Source organism: Bufo bufo, chromosome 1, assembly GCF_905171765.1.
Source record: "Bufo bufo chromosome 1, aBufBuf1.1, whole genome shotgun sequence".
Taxonomy (NCBI): Eukaryota; Metazoa; Chordata; class Amphibia; order Anura; family Bufonidae; genus Bufo; species Bufo bufo.
In genome coordinates, this window is record NC_053389.1 from 580,677,124 (window position 1) to 580,695,782 (window position 18,659).

At 42.9% G+C, this 18,659-nt stretch overlaps 1 protein-coding gene across 6 annotated transcripts in view; it reads left to right on the forward strand.

Moving 5' to 3' along the window:
• SFMBT2 (Scm like with four mbt domains 2) overlaps positions 1–18,659 on the forward strand; it is a 300,595-nt gene that overhangs the window by 199,639 nt on the left and 82,297 nt on the right. For all 6 annotated transcript variants that reach the window (XM_040413315.1, XM_040413318.1, XM_040413313.1 and 3 more), the window contains one exon: positions 2,948–3,074. In XM_040413315.1, the coding sequence (XP_040269249.1) occupies positions 2,948–3,074 (127 nt within the window). The remainder of the gene's footprint in view (positions 1–2,947; positions 3,075–18,659) is intronic.

The following is an 18,659-nucleotide window of genomic DNA, read 5'->3' on the forward strand; positions in this document are numbered from 1 at the left end:
TACCACCTCATCAGTGGAACTGGTTCTTTTGTATTTATTGATGATATGACTGCTGACAAAAGCAGCAGGATGAATTCTGAAGTGTTTCGGGAAAAATTATCTTTTCATATTCAGCCAAATGCTTCAGAACTCATTGGACTGCACTTCACAGTGCAGATGGACAATGACCCAAAGCATACTGCAAAAGCAACCAAAGAGTTTTTTAAGGGAAAGAAGTGGAATGTTATGCAATGGCCAAGTCAGTCACCTGACCTGAATCTGATTGAGCATGCATTTCACTTGCTGAAGACAAAACTGAAGGGAAAATGCCCCAAGAACAAGCAGGAACTGAAGACAGTTGCAGTAGAGGCCTGGCAGAGCATCACCAGGGATGAAACCCAGCGTCTGGTGATGTCTATGCGTTCCAGACCTCAGGCTGTAATTGACTGCAAAGGATTTGCAACCAAGTATTAAAAAGTGAAAGTTTGATTTATGATTATTATTCTGTCCCATTACTTTTGGTTCCTTAACAAGTGGGAGGCACATATGCAAACTGTTGTAATTCCTACACCGTTCACCTGATTTGGATGTAAATACCCTCAAATTAAAGCTGACAGTCTGCAGTTAAAGCACATATTGTTTGTTTCATTTCAAATCCATTGTGGTGGCATATAGAGCCAAAAATGTTAGAATTGTGTTGATGTCCCAATATTTATGGACCTGACTGTATATCAATTTATGTTGGGCATTTCCACTGCAGATTTCACCCTTTGCAATACAAAGCAAATCCACGGCTATTGTCCGCAGTAAAATCCGAATGTAATGCATGTGGATTTTACAGCAGATTTTCTGCAGATTCTCATGCTGATTTTTACGTTTCGTCTGGACATGCCCTAAGTGTCAACTGCTTTCCTATCCCCACTGTAATGTTTATGTTCCTAGAAATCTTGTCAGTAAACTGTAGAGATTTAATTTACAATTCCTATTAAAACAAATTTTAAATTGTACATGTTCTCGAAAGAAGAACAAACAATTTGGAACACTGTACACCCTGTGTTCAGTTTTATGGACCTTCATATTTTGTAATTAATTAGATTTGGAATTTACTTATTACTACTGATAAACTTTTAAAGTAATTTTCGAAAGGAAAACAGAGAACAGTAGATAATATGATGATTTCACAAATGTGTATACCTGCTTGTGACACACATAACATAATTTTGTGATAACCAGGGAGATAATATGCACATATACAATATATTAGATAAGTTAAGGCTACTTTCACACTGGCGTTTTGGTTTCTGTTTCTGAGATCCGCTCAGGGCTCTCACAAGCGGTCCAAAACGGATCAGTTTTTCCCTAATGCATTCTGAATGGATAAGAATCCGCTCAGAATGCATCAGTTTGCCTCCGTTCCGTCTCCATTCCGCTCTGGAGACGGACACCAAAATGCTGTTTGCAGCGTTTTGGTGTCTGTCTGGCGATGCGGAGGCAAATGGATCCATTCTGACACACAATGTAAGTCAATGGGGACGGATCCGTATTTACTGACACAATATGGCACAATAGAAAACGGATCTGTCCCCCATTGACTTTCAATGGTGTTCAAGGCGGATCCGTTTTGGCAATGTTAAAGATAATACAAACGGATCTGTTCTGAAAGGATGCATGTGGTTGTATTATCGGTGCGGATCCGTCTGTGCAGATCCATGACGGATCCGCACCAAACGCGAGTGTGAAAGTAGCCTAACCTGCTGAAGAACACAGGAGCAGTTGATGCTGGCTCTATATTGACATTAATATACTCGGCTCAGGCTTCTTTCACATCTGCGTTGTGCTGTCCGGTTTTGAGATTCAGCACAGGGTCTTAAAACCGCAGCACAACGTTTCAGTTTTGTCCCCATTCATTGTCATTGGTGACAAAACTGAACAAAGTGCACCAGAATGCAAGCAGTGTTTTTGTGTGCGGCATGGGAAACTGAAGAAGCCGGATCCTGCACCAACAACTATGTAAGTCAATAATGCCAGATCCAGTTTTTTTCGGACACGAAAAAAAACTGATCCGGCTACTTAATTTTCAATATAATACAACTGGATCCATTCAAACAGAAGCGTTTTGCTGTGGTTTTGAGATCCCATGCCGGACAGCAAAAATGCAAATGTGAAAGTAGCCTCATCAATAGGTTAAGTTGTATTGGTGAACATACATGTAGCTTAAAGTCTCAACACGCCAAAAATACTGTCATACATGGAGTATTGTGCTAATAATATAGTGCAGACAATGAAAACCAATACAACCCAATACACCTGGCCATATTATGGCTTCATGCATGAGCCACATATTTAGTTCCAAGGACAGGTTTGGATCCAAAATAAATGGTTGGAGAAAAGCTTTCTTGATCTCCAAGAGTTGATTGATTCTTTCCTTGGCACTAAGTGTATGCCTCCTGAATGGAGGTATAATATGGCCATATGCATGAGCTTCAAGGCTTTAAATGCCGTTCTGAATATGTTAAGGCATGATTATCATTAAAGTACAATAATATAAACAAATAGTAATAGAAACAGGGACAAACAATGAATTCTTATATACATACATAGGTGTTTCCCACCTACCAGTTATCTGACTATGCTTTGCCTCTTTGCTCCACTGGAAGGATCTCACAAAGGTTTCTAGACAATTAAAAGCAGTAGACGCCATTATTTCCTTTTCAGTGTGTACACACCAGTGCTTCCATCTGTTATCATTTCTAGACGCAGCTCATATTACATAGTAATACTACTTAGTAATAACCTGTACAATAGGCCCACAGAATGAATAGGCATTATGCCATTCTGCAACATCTTAACAAAGTAAGAAATGATGATCTCACCGTGAGCCATTTTTCCCACGGACACGTTATTTGGTATTCCACTTTGTATTTCTGTATAGACAAAAGTAATTATTTTTTATTTATTTGTGTTTCAGACATCAAATTCTCGAGGGTTTACAAAAAACATGAAACTGGAGGCAGTCAATCCAAGTAATCCATCTGAGATTTGGGTTGCATCTGTAACTAAAGTAAAAGGAAGATTACTTTGGATTCATCTTGAAGGTATCTATCTTTTTAGTTATTTTCTCTCTACAACAAACTTAATATTTTCCATAATGATTTCTTTTAGCATATGGTATGATAGCAGTTGTAACAGGGGAATATACTTTATAGCCACATCTACTCTATATATAAGACATGTGTGTGGGAAAGCATAATTTAGCTATTAAGGCAGACAATAATTAAAAATAATTTTTTTACCCTCTGTTTGAAAATGTTGTAATATACATTTCAAAAACGTATTAATTGATGTTATTTCAGTATTCATTCTAAGTTACTTGTTGCTGTTACATCGCATGACCCCATATGGGACTCTCTGCATCCCATATCTAAAGGGTTTATGGAATTGCCATGGCAGCTGGAGGCAGGGTCTAATAGGCTGTCTGTCTGTTTTCAGTTTGAGACATAATATACTGCAACCCAGAATTATTGCATTTTATTATATGAGCATATCAGAGCATCCCATATAGTCCGTTTTGTTAACTGGAAGTCAGTTCCCTATTGTTTCCTATGAGACGGCTGTCTGTTTTTCAGTTCAAGACATGATAAACTACAGTACAGAAGTATTGCAGTTAATGACATGAGTGATCAGAGAATTGCATATTTAAAGTCCCTTGCTGGAAGACAATGAAAAAAAAATCCAAAGAAGTGTTCGCAAAAATAAAACAAAATCCAAGTGAAAAAAAAATCTGTGATTAAAGTAAAAGGAAGTTCTTTATTTCCATTCAAAATGTAAAAAGTAACAAACTCTACATAATTGATATCACTGCATTTGTAACGATTGTAACAACTTCCATTTGTGACAACGGCATCTGAGATGGCTTTCCCCAGGAGCGCTGAGCACCCAGGGCCTGAACGGCTCCCTTGCACAGCAGTCGGAGGAGCCTTTCATTTCCCTGTAGTAACATTGGTCTGTCTGAATGATCCAAGGCTACTACAGCTGTAATTCCTATGGAGGTCTGCAGCTGCAGGTTAAATCACTCCCCTTTTCCTATAATAAAAAAGTAAAGATCATTGGTACTGCTGCATCCCAAAATGCCCATAGTATTAAAATATAAATCCATTTATCCCATACAATAATTTGGAAATGGAGAATGGAAAGAAAAGATCAAAATTGCTGATTTGCCATTTTTTCGGTGCTTAACCTCCCCAAAAAGAATTGAATAAAAAGTTTTCAAAAAAGCATACACTGGTATCATGGTATCACTGAAAACTAAAGATCACCCTGCAAAAAATGAGCCCTCACACAGCTCCGTAGACTGTAGAAAGATGGGGGTCAGAGTATGGCAATGCAAATAAAAAAAGAAATTCAATTTTTTTTTTTTCAGTATTAAAACACAAGAAAAACTATATAAATATGCTATATCTGCAATCATACTGACCCAGAGTGCAGTTTTACTGCAAAGGGAACGCCATAAAAACAAAACCAATATGTAACGACTGTACCTACTTGCAGTACAAGCCCTATATAGCTAGACTGTAACTGGTCAACCATCCCTGCACTGTTTAAGTGCAGAGACGGACTAACAAACAAAGACAGACAAACAATACCAGAGTCATAGGTAAATGGTTCAGAACCAGAAGGGCTATTCAGTACCAAATGAGAGACAGAGAGTGGTCAGAAGACAGGCCAAGATCAGAACCAGATGGACTACGCAGTACCAAATGAGAGACAGACCAAATGAGAGACAGAGCAATCCAATAAAGCACAGGAACAAGAACCAGGAACGCAGTTAGTGGCGTTAGGTGTATGGCCAGGAGGGGATTTAAATAGAACGCCGAGTCCCTGGATCAGAACCTTATAGGTCCATGGACTTGGCACTCCATAGGACAGGACACAAACTACACAGTAACTGGGCAACTGGGCTGTCATTCAGCTGACTGCTTATCTTACCCAGCATACGCGTGCTGCAGGGAGAAGCAGAGCATTTGTTGGGTGGGGATGGCTATCTAATTTATAACTTTTAGAACTTTTTAACTGCAAAACAAGTCAGTTACATTTTAAGCGATCATCTCTATGTATAGCTAAAATGAATACTTTATTGGATGTGTCCACTAATGAAAGCCAAGCTTCACATAAGTCTTCTGTTGTGGTGTCATGGGAAAGCTTCTTCCTGTATAAATAGCAATCAACTCATCTGAAAACTTAACCAAGCAACATTTTAATATATTTAATAGTGGGTTTCAGTAACCAGGCACTGAATTTCCACAGCCTGTCACATGGCAAGTGGTGAGTATCATGTACAGTTTGTTGTCTCTCTGCTTGGAATTGATTTCTGAACGGATCGGTTGGGGTAGGATTGGAATTCAGCAGGAGCCTACAATGACATTAGGACTTCTGTAGAACTAGATTAGTGCACAGCTGGCATTACAGCTCTCTGAAAACTCCATTTAACTAACTGCCAGTAGAATCAGCAACACAATATATGTGTGATACAGAACTCTATAGCTGACACATCCAACAAATTGAAATAGAAAGGAAAAGGAAGTTGTGGTTTGAGCTTCTCATGCATTTCTTAGTGGTCTAACAAGCACCTGCATTAACCACAAATCGTAAAGAGGTCAAAACAGGAAGATATTTTTTTCAGACATATGAAAGAAGGCTAGTAGTGGATGTACTGACTAACAAATAAACGATGAACTGACCCATATAGATGTCTATGTGAAAGACAGTAAGAGAAGACCAGTGTTTGTTTCAACAGCCTTTTACAGTATATAGGATGATGAGAGTTCACATCTGCACACCAATTCCATCAAAAAGACCTGACAAAAAAGTCCTGCATCTGAAAAATATAGCACTGATGTGTACTCAGCCTTACATGTAAGACATGTCTAAACTGTGGGAATAAGAAGTTAGATGTAATTCTTGTACTTGGCAAGCATATGGCAGCAGCTGGAATGAATATGCTACTAATTCACTTGTAGGATTTTGTGGCTGGTCCCTGTACGATTGCAATAGTGAACATTTACAAAATGTGGAGCACCATTTTTTGATGTGGCATGTCATAAATGCTTGACATACTTCTGTTTTGCCATGCTTTGGTTTCTAAGGCTTTGAAGGTGCTGCTACACAAAAATACATTACAAAAATTGAGGATGACAGTATTAAAGTGGCATACGGTGTTAGCTAATTTGCCAACTCTTACTTCTTTATGATGTTTTTAGTTTTTTTTGTTTTGTTCCCTAGTTCCCAATTTTACCCTCCTGTTCTTTTTCAGCAATGTCATGAAATCCAACATGGTCAACCCTTCTTTCCTCTGACATCTAATACTCATTTTTGTATTATATTTGTCCAACATATTTTAATGTATATGGTCTCCTTAGACTTTAAAATAAGCAAATGTTCATTAAAGTTTATTGTGTGTGCACTACACTACATTTTTTTTATTTTTATTTTTTTCGAATACACCAACATGCATTAAATCGCTGTAATAATGTTATGTGGACAAAAGCACCTGTTCGACATTGGTGCAAGGCAACGCTAAGAAACATATACATTGGTTATAACAGTAAACATAGCAACATCAACAGAAACAACTACGTGACATCTCAAGTCCTTTTTACATTGAAGGTCCAAAGGGTTGGAGTATTTAAGGTGTACATGAAGGGTGTGCTATCCACATATGCCATATCTCATCCACCTTCTTTCGATGAAATACACTATATGACAATAGTTTCTTGTAAGAGTTTGTTGTGTTAATGGTCTTGATCACCTCTCCCAAGTCTGGGGGTTTGGCTTCCTTCCAATGCCTCACTATCACCAATTTTGCCATCACTAGAACATGTCCCACTACAATTCGTACTGGTGGAGGGAGGGAGTCTATAGTTAAAAAAAAGGAGAACAATGCTTGGAGAGGGCTCCACTCTGTAATGTAACATTTCCAATAGTAAAGAAAAAAGTGCAGTCCAGTAGGGGTGAAGAAGGAGGCAGGGCCACAAAGTCGCCAACAAAGTGGTAAGGCGTTTGGGAAGATAAAATGCAATCTACTAGGTGTGTAGTACCAGTGAAGGAGTGTATTCATAGCTGCCTCATAGTGGGTGGTGCACCTAAAGGTTCTAGAAGAGCAGTCAGCTCTACTCCAGGCCTCAACTGAATATTCACAGAACATTTTCCTGACCCAGGACAGAATTGGTGTGGTTTTTTTTTACACATTGAGGATTGTAACAGAATATCATATATAGGTCTCAGTATTTTTGACTTGTTTAGAAAGAATGGAACAAGATCTATAATGGTGCTATTAAAATGAAGGGGGGGGGGCGGCATCTAAGGAGCAAAGAGAGTGCCTGAGCTGCAAGTATTTATTGAAATCCTTGTTCTGGATATGGTAAGAGTCATGTAGGTCGATAAAGGATCTCAAAGATCACTGAGAGTATAATTGCTGGACCATGGTGAGACCTTGGAGTTTCCAATGGGACAAGGTCATGTCATCTATCAGCATTTCCAAAGATGCTATGGGAGCCAAAGAAACATATTTCCTAGTGGATTTACCTAGAGATGAGTGGAACATGCGCCAGAGGGCGATGGAATGCCAAACTACCCCCAAGGGTCCCGGCTTGAACTTAAGGAGCTAAACAATAAAGCCTTTAAATCCTGGAAGGGAGTCACATTCTGCTTGATCTGGACCCAGTGTTTGTCAGTAGATCTCGTCCACCAATCAGAGAGATTAGTGGCCATATAATAGTGCTTGAGGCAAGGTAATCTCAGGCCTCCTTTTCACCTACTCAAAATCAAGAGCGTGTACGCGGTTCTCAGCTTTTTAGTATCCCAAATGAATCTATTAATAAGCTGTCGGGACTTGTGGAAGAATTTATTGGGCAGAAGCAGGAGGAGAGTATGGAAAAGGATTAGTGTAATTGGTAAAGTAAACATTTGGAACGTGGCAATTCTGCCAGTCCAGGAAATCTCATGCTTAGCAAAGGTGGCTAGATCCTGTTCAATAGTTCTGAAGAGAGGGTCATAATTACAAGTATATAGTAATGCCAGGGATAGGGGCGGACTGGGAACTTAAAGTGGCCCTGGAAAAAATACTAAAAGTGGCCCTGTTTTGTAGTTGGGTCCAAATTGATGGAAGGCGGGGCCAGCAATACCATATTGTGGCACATTATACCACCGCAACAGAGCCAAATACCACAGTCCATCACAAAATACTGCCAGCAGCACAAAATACATACCGAAAAACTTCCACTGGCCAGCCATGAGGAGGGCTCAGGCAGCCCCCTGGGCATTGGCCCACCGGAAAATTTCCAGGTAAGGTCTATGGCCAATCCGCCCCTTTGAGGGGACCTGGTAAGATGAAAACCCAAATATTGTATCCCTGTCTCTTGCCAATTTAACTGGAATGAGGATTTCATAAGTTGGGGAGACTCTGGGGATAGTTTCAGGGGGAGAACCTGAGATTTGGTCATGTTAATTTTATAATATGAGAGGGAACCATAGCAAGATATAATAGATAAAGCACGTTTCAACAATAGAGTAGGCTGGGTCCAGGTGAGAATGATGTCATAGAAATAAGGTGTTGTCGGCTCTCTATGGTAATCACTTTGACCGCGTCATCTAAATGTAGATGTTGGGCCAAGGGTTCTATAGTTAGAATAAAAATCAAGGGAGACAGGGGACAACTTTTGTGCATCCCATTGTGTATTTGGAATGAGTCAGAGAGAGTCTTTTTAGTAAAGACTCTAGCCGATAGAGCAGTATACAGGTTCTGAATAGTACCTCATGAATTGTAACACCAAGTAGGCGACCCCCCCCATAGTCTAAGATGTTCAGAACCCGGCCGAATGCCTGCCTGCCTGGGACAAACCCGGCCTGGTCGGAATTAACTTAATATTGCACAGTGACAGGCCAGTATTTTAGCATATAATTTTGTAACGGTCGCGTACACACACACACAGGGGGGAGGGAAGTGACCACTGCGCTCCACCCTTACCCCTGGCCCTGCCTACTTGCCTCGCGAGTCCTAATGACAGGGGACAACTGGACGGCAATCCCTAACTTGGAGTAAGTGCAGGGATGACAGACAGACAAACAACAGGACGTGAACGGACCGAGTCAATACCAGGAAAGCTGCAAAGTACAAATGGAGCAAGCAGAGAATTGTCAGGAGAAGCTGGGGTCATAAATACCAGGAGAGCAGAGAAGTACAAGAGGAGTCCTAAGAGAGTAGTCAGGTGGGAGCCGAGGTCACAATACCAGGACGGATGCGCAGTACAGGAGGATCAGGCAAAAGGATGGTCAAGGAACAGGATCAGGTAAGTATTCAGCAGTCCAACAAATACCAGGAACCTAGAAATTAACAGGCAACCTGTAGCCAGCAGGCTGCCTGTATTTATAGTGGGGAGTGAGGGTCATGTGACGTGGCCAGCGTCACATGACCGACAGACCAACCAGTCGAGCACCGAGTGATCAGCTCGGCGCTCAAGGCAGACTTAGGAGCAAGGAGCCACCCAGCTAGTAAAGCCGCCCTGGGAATGAGGTCAAACACAGAACCTCATTCCAAAAGCTAAGCAACAGTTCTGCGGGCAACGGAGGACCGAGTGCACCTTCGGAACCCCGTGACAGTACCCCCCCTTTTACGAGGGGCCACCGGACCCAAGACTTCAGGCAATGGCTTTTCAGGGTGTTCTAAATGAAATTTACGAACAAGTCTAGGAGCATGAACCTCCCTGGCAGGTACCCTAAGATCTCTCTTCAGGTCCATACCCCTTCCAGTGAATCAGGTACTGCAAGGAATTACGCACCTTCCTGACATCCACTATTTTAGACACCACATACTCGACAGCATCATTAACAAGAACTGGCGGAGGCGAGGCTTTTGATGGTACTACCGGTTCAAAATATTTTTTAAGCAGAGATTTATGGAACACATTATGAATGTGGAATGACTCGGGCAGCTCCAACCTAAAAGATACCGGGTTAATCACTTCCGTGATCTTATATGGTCCAATAAATCGAGGAGCAAATTTTTTAGAAGTTACCTTGAGAGATAGATTCTTGGAGGACAACCATACTTTATCCCCAACCTGAAAGTTTACCCCCCTTGAACGTCTCCTATCGGCCTTGAGTTTTTGAGAACATTGAGCCTTTTTTAGGTTCGATTAAACCCGGGCCCAAACTGTGCACAGTTCGGAGGAGAGTTTATCAGCTTCAGGGTTAGAGGAGGAGACGGACGACCCAGAATGAAAACGGGGATGAAAACCATGGTTACAAAAGAAAGGGGAGACCCCAGCAGAAGAATTGACACGGTTATTCAGAGCAAATTCAGCCAACGGAAGGAATTTGACCCATAATTGCTGGTCATCAGCAACATACAACCTCAGGAATTGTTCCACAGACTGATTAAGGCGTTCAGTCTGCCCATTACTCTCAGGATGGTAGGCGGAAGAAAAAGACAACAAAATTTTACATCTTTGACAGAAGGCCCTCCAGAATTTGGACACAAACTGCACACCCCTGTCCGAAACAATATTTTCCGGGATACCATGCAATCGAACAATTTCTTTCACAAAAATAGACGCCAGGGTTTTGGCATTCGGGAGTTTAGACAGGGGAATGAAATGGACCATCTTGCTAAACCTATCCACCACTACCCACACTACAGTCTTACCCTCCGCCAGCGGTAGGTCAGTTATAAAGTCCATCGAGATATGGGACCAGGGTCTACTGGGAATGGGTAGGGGTCGTAGGTTACCAGCAGGGCGAGTCCTAGGTGTCTTGGACCTGGCACAAACCTCACAGGCTGACACATAGGACTTGACATCCCTAGTTAGAGTGGGCCACCAATAAGATCTAGAAACCAGATCCTTAGTGCCCTCAACACCCGGATGTCCACAAAAGGCAGAATCGTGACACTCACCCAACAGCTGGAGACGAAATTGTACGGGAACAAACAACTTATCTGTTGGGGTGGATACCGGTGCCAGATGTTGTTCCGACCTAATGCGAGCCGAGATATCCTGGGTAAGAGCTGCTAAGAAGATTTTTGCTGGTAGGATGGATTCAGGTGGTACCTCAGTAGGTTGAAAAGCCTGGAAGCTCCGAGATAATGCGTCCGCCTTCACATTTTTACTTCCCGGCCTGAACGTGATGGAAAAATCAAAACGAGTAAAAAACAGAGCCCATCTGGCTTGACGGGGATTCAACCTCTTAGCAGACTCGAGAAACATAAGGTTTTTATGGTCAGTGACAACAGTTACACAATGCCTTGCCCCCTCCAGAAAATGCCTCCACTCCTCAAATGCCCATTTAATGGCCAGCAGCTCCCTATTCCCTATGTCGTAGTTTCTCTCCGTGGGAGAGAATTTCCTGGAGAAGAAGGCACATGGTCTCAGATTAGTGAGGCTGGCAGGACCTTGTGAAAGGACTGCTCCTGCGCCGTCCTCGGACGCATCCACCTCCACAATAAAAGGTTTCTCCTGATCAGGCTGGATCAGAATGGGAGCGCTACTGAATGCCTTTTTTAATTTTTCAAATGAAGAAATGGCCTCAGTAGACCAATTCTCCAAATCCGCCCCTTTCTTAGTAAGGTCGGTCAACGGTTTAGCAATTACGGAAAAATTCATAATAAATTTACGATAGTAATTGGCGAAACCTAAGAACCGTTGTAAGGCCTTTAAGGATGAAGGTCTTACCCATTCCTTAATTGCTAGTACCTTACCAGGATCCATATTGAAGGCGTGAGATGTCAGAACATGCCCTAGAAACAGAATCTCCTGCACACCAAAGACACATTTCTCTTGTTTAGCGGATAGCTGATTCTCCCTCAACACCTCTAATACTTGTCTAACATGAGACACATGGGATTCGAAGTCAGGAGAGAATATCAAAATGTTGTCAAGATAGACAATAACAAATTTACCTAAGAACTCCCTAAGAATGTCATTCATGAAGTTTTGGAACACAGCTGGGGCATTGCTGAGTCCAAAAGGCATCACCTGGTATTCAAAGTGTCCTACCGGAGTATTGAACGCCGTCTTCCATTCGTCTCCCTCCTTGATTCGGATTAGATTGTATGCCCCTTTCAGGTCAATTTTGGAAAACCAGGTTGCCCCCAGGACCTGGTTAAATAAATCCGGAATCAATGGGAGGGAGTATCTATTCTGCACAGTGATTTTATTTAATCTCCGGTAATCAATACATGGCCTAAGACCACCATCTTTTTTCTTAACGAAGAAAAACCCCGCCCCCATAGGAGAGACAGAAGGTCTAATATGCCCTTTATCAAGGCTCTCCTTAATATAATCTTCCATGGCCTTGCGTTCGGGCATAGAAAGATTATAAATTCGTCCTTTAGGAAACTTGGCCCCCTCTACTAGCTCTATGGTACAATCATAAGGTCTATGGGGGGGGGTAGAACCTCCGGGGTTGGTGATGAGAATACATCAGAATATTCTCTAACAACAGAGGGTAAAGTATCAGACTTTACTGAGACCCCAGCCTGTACCACGGACAGGCACGAGTCACACTTAGGCCCCCATCTCACCAACTCCCCATTGGACCAATCTATAGTGGGGTTATGTAGTCGGAGCCAAGGCAACCCTAGTACCACCTCAGCAGGTAGGTTCTCCAGGACTAGAAGCGAACATCTCTCTGAGTGGCACACACCCACGGTTAGAGAAATCTCCGAGGTACATAAGCTCACCGTACCACCAATAAGAGGAGTAGCATCAATAGCCATCACATGGATAGGAGTTGGTAAGGCAAACATAGGAATACCCAATCTAACAGCATACTCAGAGTCAATAAAGCTAGCCGCTGAGCCAGAATCAATAAAGGCCTTACCCGGCCATTTATCTACTCCCAGAGAAATCGTAATGGGTACCGAAAGCTTACATTTAGAAAATTCAGGGTGTACCTGGTCTTTAGGTTGCCTTGCCTTAGGAGACTTGACAGAGAGGACCTTCTTAGGACACTGGTTGATCCAATGGTCAGAATCTCCACAGTAAAAGCATTCTCCACGTCTGCGGCGAAGATTCCCTCGGGTCATGCCAACCTGCATGGGTTCCTCGGTGGAGACCTCAGCATTGTCTCTGGGATAGGCCTCTGGCTGGACCACCATCTGGGAAGAGAACTGTTGTTCCTGTCGTCTCTCTCTAACCCGTCGGTCAAGTCGGACAACAAGGGTCATAATCTCCTCTAAGGTCTCTGGAAGTTGATAACTGACCAGAAGATCCTTTAATTTATCAGACAGACCTGACCTGAACTGACTCTTCAGGGCTGGTTCGTTCCATCCTGAGGGGACATACCACTTTCTGAATTGGGTGCAATAATCCTCCGCTGGTAAATTGCCCTGAACCAGTGCCTTTAGAGCCGTCTCGGCTACTAGAGCCCTGTCTGGTTCATCATAGAGGGTACCTAGGGCCTTAAAGAACCCCTCCACAGAATATAAACAACTGGCGCCAGCAGGTAAAGAGAACGCCCAGTCCTGGGGATCACCCTGTAATCGGGAAATGATAATGCCCACGCGTTGACTCTCGGGGCCAGAGGACACGGGGCGCAAACGGAAGTAAAGTTTGCAACTCTCCTTAAAAGAGAGAAACTTCTTCCGGTCTCCAGAAAAGGTTTCTGGGAGCTTAATCTGGGGCTCAAAATGCGGACTGGAGGCCTGAGGAGTGGAAGAGCCTTGCCCTAACTCAAAAGAGCTGAGTTTTTCCCCTAACTCCTGCACCATCTGCGTCAGATTAGAGACATAGTCAGTCAGGGTCACCAGAGGATTCATAATACAGTGGTTATTGGGCCTGTTAATCTGTAACGGTCGCGTACACACACACACAGGGGGGAGGGAAGTGACCACTGTGCTCCACCCTTACCCCTGGCCCTGCCTACTTGCCTCGCGAGTCCTAATGACAGGGGACAACTGGACGGCAATCCCTAACTTGGAGTAAGTGCAGGGATGACAGACAGACAAACAACAGGACGTGAACGGACCGAGTCAATACCAGGAAAGCTGCAAAGTACAAATGGAGCAAGCAGAGAATTGTCAGGAGAAGCCGGGGTCATAAATACCAGGAGAGCAGAGAAGTACAAGAGGAGTCCTAAGAGAGTAGTCAGGTGAGAGCCGAGGTCACAATACCAGGACGGATGCGCAGTACAGGAGGATCAGGCAAAAGGATGGTCAAGGAACAGGATCAGGTAAGTATTCAGCAGTCCAACAAATACCAGGAACCTAGAAATTAACAGGCAACCTGTAGCCAGCAGGCTGCCTGTATTTATAGTGGGGAGTGAGGGTCATGTGACGTGGCCAGCGTCACATGACCGACAGACCAACCAGTCGAGCACCGAGTGATCAGCTCGGTGCTCAAGGCAGACTTAGGAGCAAGGAGCCACCCAGCTAGTAAAGCCGCCCTGGGAATGAGGTCAAACACAGAACCTCATTCCAAAAGCTAAGCAACAGTTCTGCGGGCAACGGGGGACCGAGTGCACCTTCGGAACCCCGTGACAAATTTAATATCTAAATTTAATAAAGATATTGGGCAAAAGTTTTGAGGTACATTTTCTAGGCTTGGGAAGAGTGACAATTAATGCAGAGAGCATTTCAGGTGGGAAAGGGGTACCAGACATTTTCAACTGAAAAACAGATTCCAAGCATGGGGACACCAGTTTGGAGAACCTTTTATGGAACTCACTGGAGATGCCGTCTGGACCTGGGGACTTCCCTGGGGACAACGTTGTAATATTCTTGAGAATTTCTGCCTGGTCAATAAGAGCACAGAGAGAGGGGGGATGTTCTTCCATAAGGACTGGTAAATTTGCCCTGGTTAAGAAGTCTTGTATAGAGGTGGAGATGGTATCTGAAGGGAGTTGGTGATCTTGTAAATTGTTGAGATTAAAATAATAATCTTTAAACTGCGCACAATGGGGGAGATTTATCAAACTGGTGCCCATAGCAACCAATCAGATTCCACCTTTCATTTTGCAAAGGAGCTCTGAAACTACAGTAATTTAAGCCAGTTCTACTTTACACCAATTTGATAAATCTCCCCCAATATCTCTAGGGTCAGTGAGTTTGGCATCAGTAACCAAGTGTTTAAGAAAAGGAATGCAGGAACGAGCGTTGGGGAGACTTGAGTCTAGACGCTAGCAGTTTGCCAGCTTTGTTGTTTTGTTTTGGAGAGGATAGTTTAAGAAGTGGAAGGGGTGTTTGAGATTTTCCAGGTTGTCGAGATCGGACAAGAGCTTAGTCTGTTTTTGTTTCCTAGCTTTCTTTTCTCTATGACCAATCTTCATCAGTATGCCCTGAATATGTGCCTTGTAAGCTAACCATTCTGAATATATGGTAGATGCCATTCTCGAACGAAACCATAAAAGCTTCTCAGTGGCTGCCTCTATTTCGTTCCCATAGACAGAGTGCCCTAAAACAAAGGAGTCAGTCCTCCAAATCCTGTCTGGGTTAGTATAATTTCCTTTGTTGAGAGTTAGTGTGACAGATGCATGATCTGACCAGTTGATCAAACTAATCGAAGAGGAATGACTCCTATAAAGTAGTGTGCGATCTACAAGAAATAAGTCTATGCGGGAATACGATCTATGTCCTGCTGAAAAGAAAGTAAAGTCTTTCTCTGCACTATGATGTACCTTCCATACATCAAATAGTTCTTCCAAATAGATAAAGGATGATAGCCCAGCATTAGGATGCCTGGTAAGACTATTGGTGTCCCTAGAATTATCTACAATACTTGTTGATCTGTCTCATAAGTTTATGTAAAAATGAGACTTGTCTACAGTTAGGCGCATACAAACTAACAATAGTGTAGATGATATTAAGGGAGCATACTAAACTCACATAGTGACCTCTTGCATCCACAGATTGTGAAATCAAGGTAAAAGCAACCGTATTTCTAATAGATATAAAGACTTCCCTATTCTTTTTCTCAGAATGCGACTGAAAAATGACAGGCAATAAATGGTGCATCCTTCCTGACAATGTGTGTTTCTTGTGCACAAAGGATATCAGCGTGGAGTGGTATCGATTCTTTGCAAAGATATGCTCTTTTTTGTGGACCGTTAAGGCCCTTCACATTAAAGGACATAAACTGAACCACCACTGGAGCAGTAAAAAAAAACTGAATATAACCAGGACCAAGATGGCAAGTAACATAGTAACATAGTTTATAAGGCTGAAAAAAGACATCTGTCCATCCAGTTCGGCCTGTTATCCTGCAAGTTGATCCAGAGTAAGGCAAAAATAAAAACTGTGAGGTAGAAGCCAATTTTCCCCACTTTAGGGAAAAAAACTCCTTCCCAAATCCAATCGGTCAATCAAAATAACTCCCTGGATCAATGACCCCTCTCTAGTAGCTATAGCTACACTCCAGAAATGTATCCAAGCCTGTCTTGAACTCTTTTATTGTACTCACCATCACCACTTCCTCAGGCAGAGAGTTCCATAGTCTCACTGCTCTTACCGTAAAGAATCCTCTTCTATGTTTGTGTAGAAACCTTCTTTCCTCCAGACTCAGAGGATGTCCCCTCGTCACAGTCACAGTCCTAGGGATAAATAGATGATGGGAGAGATCTCTGTACTGACCCCTGATATGTTTATACATAGTTATTAGATCTCCCCTAAATAGTTTTTTTTGTAAAGTGAATAACCCTCATTTTGATAAGTAGAGGAGCAAAGAAACAAAAGAACAAGGAAAACCTGTATAAACGGTTGAACTAACATGGTAGAAAGTTCTAACAAAATGGTAGTATAAACAGCTCTAGAAGAATACCAGAATGAGGATACAAGTTGGTTCATCTACATGTAATGCCCAGAAGTGTCCCTTCAGCCTGATGGGCCATTTTTAGCTGGGATCCGATGCCATTCTGTTTCCATCCGAGACGACTTCCGAGCGGGTGCGGGGTCTAAATCCAGGGAGATGTTCCAAGAAGATAACAGCTTCTTTCCATCCTCCAGTGTCTTGATAGTGTAAGCGGTGCCTCCCCTGTTGATAAGAAGTTTTACTGGGTATTCCCAGCAGTAGATGATTTTATGACGCCACAAAGCAGCTGTGATTGAAGCCAGTGTTTTTCTTTGACATAAAGTGACAGCGGACAGGTCGTGTAAAGCCGAACAGTATGAAATGGATCCAGCAAGGATTGTAGCTTGCGGGCGGCAGAGAGGATAGCTTCTTTAAGATGGAAAAAATGCACTCTTGCCAATGTGTCTCTAGGAACTGTTTCAGCCAGGGGTTTAGCGAAACAGTTTTTGGATGTATGAAGTGAGGCCAGATGGAGGGACCATCTCAGGTATCCCCCTGAATTTAATATTATTTCAGCAGGAGCAATCCTTTAAGTCTTCAGGTTTAGATTTTCGATGTCTGTGTGCTGGGGAGTTGTAGTTTACACATGGTCTGGTATGCTGGGAAGAGGGCCACGAGTTACATTCCATGATATGCAGGCCCAAGCCTCATTGTGCGCTGCCTGTTGCAGCTCATGTGCAAGGAGGTAATGTCCTCTGATGTAAGTGGGAGGACGTCGATGGCCAGGGCTGAGGACGTGCCGAACGACATACTCAACGGCAGTTGCAGATCAAGAGGCGAGGAGGAAGGCGCAGAGTCCAGCGTGGATGGAGAGGAGCGAGATGAAGAGCCCGCAGCGCCGCAATTTTTACTTTGCTCCGGCTCAAAGTACTGCCGCAGGTCACAATCTGGTTTGTGCTGTGTCTTCAGAGTTTTCCCCATGGCGGCGGGGAGACAGGAGGATACAGCACTCGTGCCTATCATAAAGCCCCAGGAAGGGATGAGGAAGCTGATTGGCTGCCTAAAACTGGTCGCTGAGTGCAGGACCTCTGTGTTTAGTACTTATTTGTAAAATAAGCATAGCATTAGCACCAGAATGTTTTCTATAATTATAGCATTATTGTACTTTATTTGTGTTTGCAGAGTGCTGTTGCATTGTCTCTTTTTTTCTTTGTGTTTCTATCCATGGCAGCGTGCACCTGCACATTGGGATGGGCTGACTGACCCCCTTTTTTTGCATCTGTATTTATGTGGCCATTTTCCTCCACTGCCTGGCTATGCCCCCAGGAATTAGGTTTTCTATCTGGCAAGTAACCAGGTATAGCTTTATAATGTGACAATGTAGGTGACTAGCCGATTAGTTCCTTCCCTATTAAAGGAGTTCTCCAGGAATGATTTAAAATGACTGCCTGCAATCTGTCCTAGAATGTGAGGTTGCACCCATTTGCTGAGCTGCCTAGTGGGGTGAGGGGACTGGGTCTCACTACAGACTACACTGCTCTACAATAGAGGGTACCTGCCAGGCTGAGCAGCCTGACAGGAAGACTCACTAATATGTAGTACATGCATGTGCCAGAGTGCATGCATGTGCCCCAGCCTTTCACCCCTCTACAGAGCTCTGCCAGTGGAGGCAACTAGTCCTGCTTATGTTTTAGGACATGTTGCTGGTGGCCATTTCAAATAATTCCCGGAATACCTCTTTAATGATAATGCTTGTAGGATAGGAAGAACAAAATGTTTTGTCCCCTTTTCCCTTCTATTAGCTTTTAAAATAATGTTGATAACATTCATATGTATACAATATATGTAATGCTTAAAATATCCTGAAAGAACTATACATGGCATACAGTTACTTCCATATATTCA